General features: G+C 34.2%; 1 protein-coding gene and 1 pseudogene across 4 annotated transcripts; one reads left to right on the top strand and one right to left on the bottom strand.

The window, feature by feature from the left end:
* The first annotated feature begins 4,089 nt into the window (after window positions 1–4,089).
* On the top strand, window positions 4,090–5,867 carry LOC109205209 (annotated as a pseudogene).
* On the bottom strand, window positions 5,841–11,945 carry LOC109205207 (E3 ubiquitin-protein ligase TRAIP-like). 4 transcript variants are annotated; one of them, XR_002064617.1, is made up of 9 exons: window positions 11,671–11,945; window positions 10,416–10,683; window positions 9,440–9,541; window positions 9,227–9,309; window positions 8,106–8,208; window positions 7,562–8,024; window positions 7,144–7,354; window positions 6,806–6,916; window positions 5,841–6,083 (listed from the first exon to the last, which is right to left on the bottom strand). XR_002064617.1 is itself a non-coding variant. In XM_019367894.1 (7 exons), the coding sequence occupies exons 1-7, from the start codon at window positions 11,790–11,792 to the stop codon at window positions 7,248–7,250; spliced, it is 1,248 nt and encodes a 415-aa protein (XP_019223439.1). In that variant the 5' UTR covers window positions 11,793–11,945; the 3' UTR covers window positions 7,143–7,247. The 4 variants fall into 4 exon arrangements, 1 of the variants encoding a protein (XP_019223439.1); XR_002064616.1 differs by lacking the exon at window positions 5,841–6,083 and having other exon boundaries at window positions 6,546–6,916; XR_002064618.1 differs by lacking the exon at window positions 5,841–6,083 and having other exon boundaries at window positions 6,546–6,913.
* Window positions 11,946–16,530: the final 4,585 nt, after the last annotated feature.

Below are 16,530 nucleotides of genomic sequence, written 5' to 3'. Positions count from 1 at the left end.
TATAAAATAATAAAAGAAGAAGAAGAAGAGTAGTGCAGAGAAAAGTAGAGGGAGAGAATTCTTATTGATTTGGGATGAATTACAATGGAATAGAACCCTCTATTTATAGGGAGAGGGTGACTTAGCCACCAAGTAAAAAATCCTAGAATCTCTCTAAATATAGACATTCACCATAAATAAAATTCTATTTATAACACTCCACCTTGAATATCTATTCAATAGATAATGTGCCTCGTTAAAACCTTAACTAAAATAAAACCCAGTGGGAAAAAAATTTCTAGAGAAGGAAAAAGAGTACACATATCTAATAATACGCCTTTTGGTTGCCTAGTTAAAAACCTTGCAAGGAAAACCCAGTGGGACAAAACCTTGTAAGGGAAAAAGAGTACAACGCGTATTAACTCCCCCTCATGAGAGCATCACTTCACATCCTTAAGCATTTGCATTCCAATCTTGTGCACCATCTTCAAAAGATCTTTGGTAGATATTTGATAAACAAATCGGCCATATTAACTTGAATGAATATATTGCACCTTGAAATCATCATTCTTGATAGAGATGGATTGTCTTCATATGATCTTGTTGGAATCGTCAGTTCAATATCTTCACATAGAGGTGAAAACTCTTGCTATCATATTATCATGCATATAGTTATAGCAAGATACATTTGTGCACAAATTGCATTGAGGATGTAGTACTTCATGACCATGAATTCTATATGCTTTAAGCAATTTAAATCCTTCAGGGATTGTTTAGTCATATAAGCCATATAATAGACTTTAGATGCATATCAAGTTTTCATGTCATGCTAGACATATAAGATATCGAAAACTGATTGCACATACCATTGACTTTATACTTTCAAGTGTTTGAACTACATGCATGTTCAAAACTACATGTCTTTCATATGAAACCAATTCTATTCGAAATTGTTTCACCAGACTTAAGATCCTCATATATATTTAGCGGTATCATAGATGTCGTCGACGAACATTTTATATCGGTTTCAACATTTTTAATAAAGACATAACATAGAGATCTCTTCATTCATTTCAGGTACCTAAACCTCTATTGAGATTTTATGAAGCATTATGTCATGTGATCTTCTAGATCACTTGTCTCCTTTATTATGATTATTTTGATCATTTGCTCATCTTCTTTATCAAGAAGTTTATTTGAAACCGATTTGTCTATATGTTTTAAGCGTACTATAGACTTTTTCCTTCTAGGACTTAATAGGAGCATTTGCAATGAGAATATAGTTACTTTCTTTGGGTCAGCAAATGCGTCTGGCATGCTTTGCAATAAATTGCACATGAATTATCCTTTTATGAACTTCAAGTTCATATTATTTTATTCGGGGATCTAGATGTATAAATGATAATTCATTCCATGTAACTTTTTCTCAACTGTTTATCATGTCTCCCCCTCATGTTAGAAAAACTAACTTGTTTCCTCAACTTTGAGAACTCATCTTTGTGCGTTATGGTGTTAATCAAAATATACACCGCACATCAATAATAATAAGATGTAATTATTTGGTTCCTGACCCTGAACCACTTGTGAGGGGAGAAAATAATATACTTTCGTATATAACGTATATCAAACTGATATATATAACTTTGTTCTCATAAGCAATAGTTTAGCTATTAAGTGGAGGCACTCAATAAATTATTTTGGTAAACCAACTGTGATGTAAACCAACTTATCAAGATAAACTATCTTGAATAGAAAATCTGGAAATTATGCTCGAAATTAAATTATTGAGCAAGTTACCTCGCAATCACCATGTTGTGGGTTATTAATAATCACACATGTAACCATCTCATAGATGCATCTTATGTGGTATACATGCCAGGTGAATGAGCCCATATTCACCTTTGATATTTCCAGCATTCATGGGATTCAATCCCAATTTTAATTGGTCCATTAATTAATGAGAACAAGCAATGTAAGAGAATTCGTAAAGAACTTTCTAGTTCTTTAATATTTACCCATATGAATCCTCTTTTATTTTTGCACATCATACTTGAACTAACATGGCTAAACCAATTATGCCAGCTGGATAAATTATCAATATTGATAAACTTCAGGTTTACACCATGATGTGTGCAATTATGAATAAACTCCAAGTTTATTATGATATGGGTTTTTATATCAATAAATATCCACTTTATTGTGGTATTCTTTTATTTATGTAGTACAAATTGGAGAATAAAGCGGGTAGCTTTTCACATACATATTACCCCGCTATAAGTTGTACTAATAGAAGATATTAAATCTTTCCTTTATTTATAGTCTCAATATAATCAACCACTTTCGCGTATACTTTGAAAACTGAATAAGTTTCTTTGAGACTTACTACAACACAATACCTTATTGGTAATTAATTGTTTTACGGTTAATATTTTTATTATATGTTTGCACGAAAAAAAGGTTAAAGTAAATATAGTTTAATAAAAAATAATAATTCAACCATTGAATTCGCACATAACATATGCCAACGTGATATGATTACCGGAATTAATTTCTTTTAAAAAAGAATCTTATAGAAATGCCTATAAAAGGACACATGACAATTTCATGTCAAGTTCAAAATATAATTTTAGAGACAATGAATAAATTATTATAATAATTTTATCATTAATTCTTTATTTCAAGTATATTCTGTTAATTGATCCCACAGAAAAGAGAGAATTGAATAAATTTAGTAATTGGAGGCAAGGCATGAAATCACAATAAGGCATCTGATATCTGTGTTATTAAGCTAGCTAATTAGATTAATATTCCTAATATTTACGAATTTATGTTTTTTTAATTATCTATAACTCAAATATATAATTTAATAATATTTAGATAATTTTCTAAAGTTGTGTAAATATGGGATACACGTGCTATTACCCGTTTAAATTAGAGTTCACATTGAATAAAATAGTTGTTTTATTATGGACTCTAAAAATTGAAGTACTACTACTATTTTTATTTTTTTGAACGAAAAAGAACTACTACTATTTATTCTTCTTTTTATTTTTGGATACAGTACTATTGATTTTTCTAAAATCGAAGCTAGACGAGGAATAAGAGTTAAAATAAGCCAATATATGATAAATATAAGAGAATTAATTTTTATTTATTAATAATCAAGGGCCTTCTAATTGTAGTAAGACTGTGAATTCATTACTGATATGAAATCTTTATTTTAACAACAAAAACTTCGACCAAACGAATAATTGCTCAATATCAGAAATTACATCATTGGTAAATAATGATGGACGACTACAACTACGAATTTATTAGTATTGAAATTGCACTATAATCAACAAACTCACAAAGTTTACTAGCAAAATAATTTGGTTTCAGCTGTCTAAATTTGGTTGATAAAATTATATTTTCTAATATTTGAAGGCACTAAATTTTATTTGACATAAAAGAGAGAAGCAGAAAAAAGAATTATCTCCTTTTTTACTTTGTGATTTAGACCATAAAGCATGTCATTATTATAAAGGATAATTGCTAACTCACAAAGTTAAAACCCTAAATCAAAATTATTCAAAGTTCAAGTCGAAAAATAAATTGGTATGGATGAGATAATATTTATACAATTTTTACGATTTGTTAATTTTAATAGAATAATATTTCCTCTAATTTTGAGAAAAAGTAATTAATGTTTTAACTGATTTAACAAAATAACTCTTTGAATCAACTAATTTTTTAAAGAATCTAATTCAATTCTTTTACAAATTCATCATATAAATAATTGCAAAACTTTTAGTGTACATAAATTTATTTCCATAAGAAGAGCATTGAACATGAAATGAATAAAAAATTAGAGCAACATTAATTTCAAATTTGCGCGTACCCTAAGACTAGTATATATATATATTATATATATATATATATATTATAATATATATATATATTCCTGCTTACATTAGGGTAGACTGTATACATCACACCTCTAGGGGTATAGCTCTTCCCTGGACCCTCGATGACCACGAATGCCTTGTGCACCGGTCCGTCCTTTGTATAAATAATTATTCTTGACATGTACCTCAAACATATAATTTATTTCAGGCAATTGCGAAGTTTATGGAAAAAACAAGAAGGGGCAGAGTTAAGTTTGATGCAGAGCGTATAATAATGGCTGGTGGAGCTACTGGAGCTAATGAGAATCTCATATCATGTTTGGCTAATCCAGGCGATGCATTTTTAGTTCCCTCACCCTATTACCCTGGGTATGTATACATACATTGGTTAATATATATATATATATATATATATATATATATATATATATATATATATATATATATATATATATAGCATAAAAAAATTTATATATATTTTAGTATGTTATAGTAGATAAACTGTCTTATTTTAAAATTATTTTAATTTTAAACTTCTCATTTTATTTTTAATGGTTGTTTTTATGGTCGCGTAAATCTAATGGCATGTTTCAAATTACAAGTAACAAAAGTTTTTTTTTTTCTTAAAGTTGGTGTTTAGTCAAACTATAATTGAAATTTAGTCATGTAAAGAGGGAGATTATATTGTATCAAAAATAATTAAATAGACTTGAGATACTTAATGGTCAAGTCTAATTGACTTTCTAAATTAATGATGCATAGTCAAAGTGTTCAAAGCAACAAGCTAAGCAGTGCAGAGGTCAAGATTGCTGCTGCTGTTTTTATATTCTCTTTTCTCCCTTAAACTCCTCTTTTCAACAATATAATTTAATAATCATAGACTAAAAATAATAATAATTACATTAGGTTAGGCTGCTTACATCACACCCTTTTAGGATGCGACCCTTCCCCGGACACTGTATGAACGTGGGATGCTTTGTGTATCGGGCTGCTTTTTTTAGACTTGTGCATGTTGAAGCAATAAAATATATAGGCATGCATTACTCTTTTCTTATTCATTTGTCTTAAGTTGAATAACGTGTTTTAAAAATTGTTCAATTTCGCAGATTCAATAGGGACCTAAAGTGGAGAACTGGGGTACAACTCCTCCCCATTCCTTGCAATAGCTCCAACAATTTCAAGATTACTACACAAGCTGTCAAACAAGCATATGAAAATGCCCAACAATCAAATATCAAAATCAAAGGCTTAATCTTAACCAACCCTTCAAATCCATTAGGCACAACTTTAGACAAAGACACACTAAAAAATATCTTAACCTTCACAAACAAACACAACATTCACCTTGTTTACGACGAAATTTATGCAGCCACAGTCTTTGATACTCCAGAATTTGTCAGCATTGCTGAAATTATCGACGACGAAACGGATAAAATGGATCAGTATATTAATAAAGATTTGGTTCATATTGTCTATAGTCTTTCAAAAGACATGGGATTTCCAGGATTCAGAGTTGGAATTATCTATTCTTTCAACAATTATGTGGTAAGTCGTGCTAGAAAAATGTCGAGTTTCGGTCTAGTGTCAACTCAGACACAACATTTACTAGCTACAATGTTGTCTGACGAAACAAATTTCTCGTTGAAAGTTCAAAGAGGTTGCGAAAAAGGCACGAAAAATTCACAACAGGACTTCAAGAAGTTGGAATAAATTGCTTAAAAGGAAATGCTGGACTTTGTTGTTGGATGGATTTAAGGCCACTGTTGAAAGAACCCACATTTGATTCTGAGATGGCATTATGGAAACTGATTATAAATGATGGGAAGCTTAATGTTTCACCTGGATCTTCTTTTAACTGTCCTGAGCCAGGTTGGTTTCGGGTTTGTTTCGCGAATATTGATGATCAAACGGTGAAGATTGCACTTGGAAGAATTCGAAAGTTAGTGGAAAATGTAGTAAAGAAGAACAAGCAGCAATGAAAAAGGAACAATCTCCGGCTAAGTTTATCGAACAGAAAGTAGGATGAAAATGTTATCTCGTCAAGAATGAATATGAACATGATGTCTCCTCATTCCCCTATTAATATTCCTAAGTCACCACTTGTTCGAGCGAGGACTTAACATCTCCTTATAACTTTATAGAAGTTATTGTGCAAGTTCAAGAATGTATAGCTCTTGTCTCAGCTTTTTCTTTGAAATCGGAGATTGTTCTAATTTCCTACAGAAAGAGAAAATTAGTAAAGGCAAATATTGTTGAACAAATAAAGTCAATTGATATAAAGATCATAGAGGGAAAAAAAAAAGAGAGGAAATTGTAGTAAGATGATATTAGGAGTATTCTTTTGTATTCAATAAAGATATTATAGATAACAAGTCCTTATGACTATTCTTGATGATGATACTACTATGTTGTGTTTGTAAATGATGGTCTAGTAGACATTTAAGGTGTGTAAATGAGAAATTGATGTAAATTGAGAGGGGAAGTTTATATTAAGCCTTTAATAAATAATAGAAGAAAGCTATAGTTTTGGTAGCAAGCATATAGCCTGGGTTTACACCAAACTATTGAATGCAAAGTATGTATTTTTATACACATATTTATTAATTAACCGTGATTAAATATTGTATATTCTTACTTTAATTTTAAACTAAGGTTGAATTATTTTACTTTCTTCAAAACTACAAAGAGTGCACTTTAAATATGTATTGATCAAGCAACAAAACAGAAAACTTCTAAGAAACAATTGTTGAAGTTGCTTTCTTGCTTTCCTCTCCCCTGCCTGCTACCTTTCCCTTTTGAATCTTTACATGCTCAAAAGAAGACATTGAGTTTCTTATTTCAAACTATTTAATCAAATGGTAGTATAACTAGATTGCTAAAATTAAACCCCTAAATACTGTATAAGAAATGAACTCTCTATATCTTTGATGGGAACTTACTCCTTCAATATAGCTATCACCTATTTGCAAGCATCCTTGAGATTGCGAACTACTTGATTTCATGTCATACTAGTATCTCTTGATTGATCGCAAACTCTCATTTTTGTCCTGCTGAGAAAATAAGCAAATAAAAAGATACTTCAAACAATCATGGAATAATAGAGCTGCAGCAATACTACTACTATAACTTCGATAGTACTTTCACTTGCGAGTTGCTTCATGTATGTAAGATACATGTCAGGGATGAAGTTAAGTTTGCTTAGCAAATGTAACAGAAAGGTAGGAGCAGTAAGTGAACCGTGTATCATTTATAAGCAAATAAAGGTATTAAGAACTACCAATGATGCCGGATTCATTGCTCGCAGAACTTTGATCCAACGACTTCTACCATCAGCTCCTACAGCAATCAATCAACAGCACTCGGACCTGATCCTAGCAATCGTCAAGACAGTGATCCAGATCCCTTGTCCTTAACCTTCTTGCACCATTTTCCCAAGTGCCAGTAAGTCCCATCAGGACCTAATAATCCACCAGAAAAGCAGGTATCTCCTGGGATTTTCTCTCTGTGTTAGAGGAATCAAGTACTTGTTGACTAATTTTCTTTTTACCAAATGAACTTAAATCTCCGCCAAGAGAGTAAAAGCAGAGCAATAAGTTAAAACTAGGAAAAAGAACAAATCATTTGGTTGAAGTAAATCATCATCATCCAAACAACAAATGAGAGCACTTTAACATCAAGATAAGACAGATGGAAACCTGGTTGGGCAACTATAACTGGTGCAGAAGTCTCTTTCCTGATGCGAAATGAGGGCTGATGCTGTGTAACGTCATCTAGAAGCGGAAGATCAGTATCATCGTCAAGAATAATAACAGGGGAATTCCTTGAACCTGAGATTCCATCCTTATTTTCTGATCCCTGCACTTGACTTCCACCAGTTATAATATCTTCTGCCATGGTTTGTATACTCTTTTCCTTAGACTTATACTTTCTTTTTCTCCTTGGTCTAGATAAATCATCGCATGAGCCAGTGACTATGCATAAATCTACTTCTGTCGCAGCAGGTGCCTTTTGCTGATTCTCATATGAACGTCGGTCAACTTTGGGTTCTTTGCTTCCTTGATACAACTCAAAGTTTTTCTTGGCAGCTCTCAAAGTTCTCAAATTTTCATTATCTTTTTCTCTTCCTTCAAGTGCCGTCTCAAGTTCTTGGACCCTGGTCTATAGATAGCCGCACACTAAAGAATCTTCAAAGCTCAAAAATAATAAAACCATATTTCATTTAGGAAATCCAACACTCACCTTCAACTTATTTATCTTTTCTTTAGACTTCTCAAGTTTCCTAAGAGAACGAGCCTCTCGCCTTCCATGAGTATCGCACTTGGTCATTAGTTCTTTGTAACTCCTGCCAAATTAAGGCAATAAAGTTATCCATCAAACTTAAGACTAATACATAAATGTTGCTTCTGTGCGTAATAAAACGATATCAAAAATATACATATAGCTTCTGTGCTTGAGAAAAAAAGATCATTGTAAATGTGAGAGAAGGAAAAGGATTTCTTTTGTAGAACGAAACCTAAAACTTTCACAAGTATCATCAAAATGCCATTCCATAGACAAGTGAACAATATTACTCCATCAACATGTAGATACATAATAGCCAGCCCTTTTGCAAGAAAATAATAAAATTCATCACTAAACTAACCCGCATAGAATAGGTGCCCATCTGCAACTACATATAAAACGGCAAGAAGCCGTTATTTCTTCTGAAACAGAAATACTTATGGAGCTTTATATGTAAATATATAGCAGAACGTACAAGAACTATTTTTATTTTTTCACTTTGGCATTTAGAAGCTTCAGTTCAATAACTTCAATTTCATTTCAGAATATATCATTCCTTTTCATAAAGAGGAATTAGGAAGCCTGGATTTTAGCAGAGTTGCTAAGCTCATCAAGCTTATGTTACTTTTTATCTACATGGCCTGTGCTTGATATCTCATATCAGATCAGAAAGTAATTTGCCTGAGCTCGAAAGGAAACTCAGTGTAATATATCAAAGTTTGTACAATTCAGATTTCCCACGGCAATGAACTTTCAGTGAACATATCCACAACATGTATACAAGGTAAGAAATCTCTAACACCAAAGAAGAGCAATAGTAGATATGAAGTTTCATCCAATATCGCTGAAAACTTTTAACTTCATAAATAGTTTCGGGCGACCAATGATTTTTCAAGATATCACGTGTCTCTTTGCTATTGGCATCATCTCCTAATGAAGCAAGTTTCAAGACCACTTCTTCCTCCAAGTTAAAATAGCAGATTCCGATGTAATAAACCATGAATGGAAAGTGAAAAAAAACTATTGTAAATCTAATATAAGGATGCAACTGTTTGTTTCCCTCAATATGATTGACTTACAACTTGAGTGCTGCAAGCTCCTTATCTAGAGCCATATTTCCATCTTTTAGCCTTATGCACTCCAAAGTTGATCGATCTAGCTCCTGCAGAACAAATTTCCTCAGAATGTAGTAACTAATAACTTACATCTTTTTCCACCAAGAAGACATTATATACAAGATAACAAGAATATATGACTAGATGCACTAGCAAAACATCACGAGGAGTATGTACCTTGGATTTAAGATGTAACAACTGCTGAATGGCTGCCTCCTGTTTCACAGCTTCATTCTTTAGAGTCCCTTCTATTTTCAACTCTTCCTTGCATGTGAAAAGCTGAAACAAAAAAGTTGCATTACTTAGAAAATTTGACGAGATGAAAATGTGATGACATGAATTGTTAAGCAGATCAAGTTTGAACCAAATATGCTCATATAAATATCTATAATTTAGTAAATGGTAGTACCAGATACTTCTCAACTTTACCAGAGAAGAGCCATGCTTATTCCACCTAAGAACTTGTATTTTGGATCTAAGCAAAACTGTGGCTCATTCCAATCATTAGCCAAACAATAAACTGAAACCTACATATGCCGAAGATGATTGTTTCATTCATCACATTTAATCAGAAGAGATAGAACTCTTCATGGAACTCACGAGATTTTATAGCTATCAAATTCCTGTCATTTCATTTGGTCAGCTATGGGCAAAGAGACTTGCAAAAAATTTGACTTTTCTCATCTCCTACCCTCGAGTTTTTGGACAAAAATATCCCTGAACTATACTGAAAATTTGAGGTACACCCTTAAACTACCACAGTGAACAAAAAACATCCTTAAAGTATCCAAACTTTAGCAAGTTTCAACTTTTGCCAGACTGTTAAAAAGACTAACAGATCCACACATGTGCAACTCGTGACTCTAGATCTCTCTCATCTATAGAACAACAATAACTATGCCTCACTCCCAAACAAGTTGGGGTCAGCTATATGAATCCTCATTGACCAGGTTACTCCGGTTAAACTCATCACATGCCAATAGTACATGTCAGAGGGTTATTGAACCATTGACCTCTCTTATGGTAAGGGCACTTTCATGAAATGGAGAAAATACCGCGAATAGAATAAGCATGATGCAATTGCTTCATATTCGACAGCAACATATTCTGTAAATTCATGGCAGCCGAAGCGATAGCGAGATTGACCATTTACCTCTGCATTAACTTCTTTGAGATCTTTCAGCTGTTTTTCCAAAGTAGAAGTCAACTGTAAAACTTTCCCCTCCAATCTTTTGACCTCATTTCTCAGTTCACGTGGATCCTCTTCATGACCACAAGGTTTCTTGGTCAGACTTGTATCATTTGGATCACCAACTGATTGGAAATAAAGCCTATTTGCATTTTGTTCTGAACAAGCCTGTTTGCAAACTGGACAATTCTTCTTTTTTCCATTTGTACAGTATTCAAACCATTGCTGAAGACTGATTTTTGCAACCACAACATATCATAATCAGAATCAGCTAAATAATTATCAGATAAGGAAAATAACTATCTCTATCAGATACAAGCACATTGATAGAATTGTTACAGACCTGGCCAGCAACAACTTAAAGTAGTAGTCTTTTTTTTTATAAGTAAACATAAAGGTGCTTTTTTTTTAATGAGGAAAATGTTTGACCTTAGGAAATCATCTCCTTGATCATTAGTTGACCATAAAGGCAAGTAACATATAGTAATTGTACAAGGTGTAGAATTTGGTACAGGATAATGGTCCGGGCGGATCTAGCATACATTGCTTTGGCTTGAATCATATACATGTCATTAAAAAATCTACTAAATAAGTACAAACTATAGATTTCGAACCCAATAAATCAAATGTGCTTTGTTAGAATCCCGTACTCGAACATTACCCATAATGTTCAAACCCTAAAGCTACCTCTAATAATTTGGTGATATTATTTAGTATAGAAGGTTAACAGCAATGCACAAATGTTGATTAAAACAAATAATACAATGTAAGAGTTGATATATTTGTAAAGTAAAATGGTCGCAGCTCATAAGTGGCATAAATAAACTTTCCCCTTTAAAAGAAAACATTTTTAACAATACAAAGTAACTAAACCAGCGGCGGATCCAGAATTTGAAGTTTATGAGTTCCTATAGCAATCTCAAGTTAATAGACAATAATAATTAGGTTCAAAGTCAAAAATTTATAGATATTTATTTGATTTTTTGAGCAAAAGCTACTGTGTTCACGTAAACTCATAGGTTACACAGTAGAAGGGTAACAAATACAAGTTCTAGGTTATAATAAAAAACCTGATTTTTAATTAAGTAGAATCCAAGTAAAGATACCCAATACAAATCTTTGAATACATTCATGATGAACAACTTTTAGACTAAATTTGAATCAAGATTTGCTGATATAAAGAGTACAGAAATACATTTAGATGGATATCGGGTCTAACCAAATCTCGTGAAAAACGTGACCGCAAATAGAAATGGATTGGAGGTCTTCAATAATAGGGTTTAGATCTTCATAACAAATTGAGCAAATTGTCTTCCCAAAACTGTTATTCCCTCCTATCATTTTCTACCTCTTTTCTGCTTCTCTCTTTTTCCGTTAGAGTGCCATTAAAGGAAAATGAAGAAGAAGAGGAGGGAAAAGGAAATGAAAATCAAGGGGCGGAAAGAAGAGGGAAAATTCAATTTAGGGAAATTGGAGAGGAATTTATACTGCTTCTGCAAATATAGCAACTACGAGAAAATTGTTCAGGTTCGGTTTGGCTGCATTTTTCCTAAAAAGAAATCAAACCAAGTAAGTTAATTTTTTAAATATTGGTACCAAACCAAACCAATTAAGTCGGATTTTTATCGGTTTTTCGGTTTTTTTCGGTTATTTATCGGGGTTTTTCTTAAATATGAGACATACACTACCAACCGCATATTACGGAGACTACATTTTCAGTGTAGCACTATCAAATCAATTGCTCTTTGAGAAATCTATCATTTACCAACTTGTATTGGTGATAATTGACTCAAATAGTGATGAATATTTTAACTCAATTAAAAATCGATTATTTATAACCTGAAATAAATTCTTTTACTTAACAAAAGAAAAATACCATCAAACTAGAATGTAAATGCAAAGAATTAGATTATTATAATAGCAAAGAACTAGACTAAAAATACAAAAGACTAATATGTACCATAAAATTTTAGAAACTTTATATAAAAAGATACATATATATAGGTGTAATAATAAATTTAAATAGCTACTTTTATAGTCTGTTTGGTTCGATTTTTTCCGGTTATTTTTTGATTAAAACCAAAATCAAACCAAATTTGATCGGTTTTTAAAATTCAAAATCAAAATCAAACTAAACCTAAAAATATCGATTTTTTTAGTTCAGTTTACGGTTTGGTTCGATTTTTCATGTTTTCATGAACACCCCTAACTACGACCCTACAACACAAGTCCACAAATTAGACAAAAGGTAAAATTTCCTTTTTATTCCGTCCCTAAAATAATGTCATCATTGTCGTATCTAAAAAAATTAATTTTAAATTTTACGTTTTACTTTAACAAAATATTTTATAGTCACAAAATTTTTTAGTAACTTATTTTATATCACAGTTTTAGAAAGTATTAGTTAACTTAAGAAATGAAGGGAGTATGGCAGTATGTCTTTGTAACGACCCGGCCAGTCGTTTTGAGAATTTAAACTCCGTCTAGCGGTGTAAGGTCTGAAACAGCTTCCTAATATGACTATCGACTTGCGTGCATGGTTGAATTCAGTTAACGGGTGAATCAGAGTCAAATTGGAAGAAGGAATCTAGTTTTGGGAGTTTAAGCGGTGAGAATTTAACTGGAATTTGACTTTTGAGTAAACGGCCCCGGAATGGGTTTTGGGTGATCTCTACAGCTTCGTATGGTGATTTTGGACTTAGGCGTGCATCCGGATTCAGAATCCTTTTATATCGAGGGTTAGCCATTTTCTTCATATTTTGAGTTTTTAACTTCGGATTTGGGAGCTTCTTTTGGGGTTTTTCAAGCAAATCGATTGGGTAAGTATTCTTCACATAGAATCTAACATATTTCATGAATCTATCTTCATTTTTACCTTTTAATTTGTGCATTGAAGTTAATTTGGTTAGATTTGAGCCGTCCGGAGATCTTTTCACCCGAGAAGTGCATTTTAGAGTATCGGTGTGTCGTCTTTGAGGTAAGTATCTTGCCTAACCTTGTGTGGGGGACTTCCCCCTAGGATTGAGTCTTCTATGTTGATTGTAGTTCATGTACGCGAGGTGACGAGTGCGTGCTCGGACTTATCTGTGAAAAATTGGTCTTTTAAAGTTCTTAGGTCCTTATATTCACTTTGTATGAATGTGTTCTTCACATGACTGAGTTTCCTATTTACTAGTTTCACATCTACATGCTTGATTGGAAATAATTGCTTCATGATTCACTCTTATTGCTTAACCGACTTCTATTTGATTTAATTGAAGAACTTCGCCTCTCCTATTGTCATGCTATCTTTTCCTAGCTGTTTGCCTTATTTGAGCATCATTATTATCCTTCCTGAAATTTTGTTTAGTCTTAAGTGAAGCTAAAGATCATCCTTCCCTAATTGAATTGTCGAATATCCTCGAAATTGTCCAACCTTAAAAGGAGTTAGATAACCTATATCTTTGTTGACTTGCCCTTATTTGGGACTACTTGACTCGCGTTGATTTCCTTGTTATTGATTTGTATATTGTGGGATCGTCGCTATACGTTAGTTTTCCCGTGTTGAACTGTTCCCTTTATTCCAGTATTCTTTTCTGTGGTTATTCCTTGTGAGCTGGTTTTACCGTTTCCTTGTGATTTACAGTGATATTTATATTTGGGACTACGGGACGATATCCCGGGAGATCCTTTGCACATTTACGTTTGGGACTACGGGACGATATCCTGGGAGATCCCCTGTTAAAATCATTGCATTCTGAGCTGATGTTTTCATTGATCCTATCCCTGTGTAAACATTATAGGTGTTGTCCGTTCCATTCCTTATACTTACTAGTTGGTACGAACTATGTTAGGACACTTGAACAAGCATACACGTGGTTAATCACCCTTATCGGGTAGGAGGCTCTTTGAGATTTTTGAGTATAGACGCGCTGTGAGAATGACTCTTTTGGGGTACGTGAGTTGTCATTATGATCGGGAGGTATGTCGAGGGCACAGCATGCCAAGTGTTAGGGTTCAGGTGTTGAGACCCGTATTGTATGATTATGAGATGAGGTGTCACAGAGTGACTTACATTCGAAGGTCATCTTTTTGAAAAGATTATATTTGGAGGTACTTATTTTTAATTAACTATTTTGAATTGTCACGGGGTGGCTGATACTCGATGAAAATTTGTTTGAAAAGATTATATTTGAAAGCATTATTTTGAAAGAAACTCTTTTGAAAAGAACATTTAATTGAAGAAAGTATATTTCAAACTATTTTTATCACTTGAAAAGAGTTTGATTATTTGATTGACGCTTGCTGGTTAAGACTTAAGGTGAGAATTATCAAAGTTGTTGGGTTATGACTTGTCTTTACCGTATTTGTGATTTCAGATTTGGACAGTCTCCTCGTTTACCTTTTCGTGTTTTCCTTATGGTGCTCCGCCTAGTACTTGCTGTTTTTCCTTCCTTATTGCAATTACTGTATTGTTAGCCGTATCGCGTAATCTCTATATAAATATCATGTTCTGTATATTAGACTAGTAGGTGTCTTGAGTGTTCTTCGTCACTACTCCACCGAGGTTAGTCTTGATACTTACTGGGCACCGCTGTGGTGTGCTCATACTATACTTCTGCACATTTGTTTTAGCAGATCCAGGTATTGTTCGCTAGTAGCTGTGTGGATTCTTGCCGAGAAGACTCAAGGTAGCCCTGATGTTTCGTTCGCAGGCTTCGGAGTCACCTTTCTATTTTATGACTTGTACTACCGGGTTTTGGGAAGATGTTCATTGTATAAATGATCCATTTCAGAAGAATTTTAAATGTTGTTATTTATTGTTGTTATTCCGCAAATTATTAGGCTTACCTAGTCCTTAAGACTAGGTGCCATCATGAAACCCAACGGAGGCGAAATTGGGTCGTGACAAGTTGGTATCAGAGCTCTAGGTTCATAGGTGCTACGAGTCATAAGCGAGTTTAGTAGAGTCTTGCGGATCGATACGGAGACGTCTGTACTTATCTTCGAGAGGCTACGGAACTATTAGGACAATCTCACTTCGTTCATTCTTATCGTGCGAGCTCATTGATCTTGGAGTTTGAACTTTTATCCTTCCATTCTCTCACCGACGGTGAGGACACGAGCTGCGGTTATCGATGATGCTGCTTTCGGAGCAGGTATCACTAGAGACAGAGGCAGAGGCCGACGAGGAGTATGTGCCGCAGCTAGACCACACTCAGAGCAGCGAGTTTCCGTTGGTCAGGTCCCAGGTGTCATGGCGGCACAATTTGTGGTTCCAGTTCAACCCATGGTCAGGGCAGCAGCATCCGAGGAAGAGCAACTTAGATTTGCAAGGTTCAAGAAAATATGACCCTCCTACATTCAGTGGTTCGGCTTCAGAGACTGCACAGGGTATTCTGGAGGAGTGCCATCGCATTCTCCGCACTATGGGTATTGTTGAGTCGAGTGGGGTTGCTTTTACTATGTTCCAGCTTAGGGGAGACGAGATTAGGAGGGAGAGAGTACAGGGAGGCAAGGAGGCCTCGTAGACCGGAGAGATCTGCTGGTCCTTATTCTGGAGGCAGGGTGCGACATAGTAGAGGTTTAGTGGGTCAGCCAGTTCAGTTTGCGCTTCAGGCTTCACTCAGCGATTCAGGTGTTCATGGGTCTCAAAGTACCCGTACCGCACAGTTCCCACAGCCACGTCAATAGAGGGGTTGCTTCGAGTGTGGAGATATTAGCCATATGGTGAGAGATTGTCCCAGACTTCAGGCCGATATGCCACAGCGAGGTATTCAGGCGAGTAGAGGGCGCCCAAGAGGGGGAGGCTTGATCCCGCTACGACAGATGATGTCATTCAGGTATGATTTCGGTTTGTTATGGAGGAGCACCATCCGTATTTCATCTCAGTTCTGCTTATCGGGGTAAGTTCCCCTATCTGTTGCTCCACTTATGGGTGCGTTTCATGATTTGCACTCCGTTTATGTGATTAACCTGTTGAGAGGTTCTATGAGTGATAGACGTGCCTATCGTCTGTTTCTAGTCCTTGTTGAGAGTTATGAGACTAGTGGTAAATTCCTGTTGTCCTTTTCGGTAGGCTTGATGTGATTTATGAGTA

Source organism: Nicotiana attenuata, unplaced genomic scaffold, assembly GCF_001879085.1.
Source record: "Nicotiana attenuata strain UT unplaced genomic scaffold, NIATTr2, whole genome shotgun sequence".
In the NCBI taxonomy this organism is placed as follows: Eukaryota; Viridiplantae; Streptophyta; class Magnoliopsida; order Solanales; family Solanaceae; genus Nicotiana; species Nicotiana attenuata.
The sequence above is the reverse complement of the archived record's forward strand: the minus strand, read 5'-3'. Positions and strand labels throughout refer to the sequence as shown.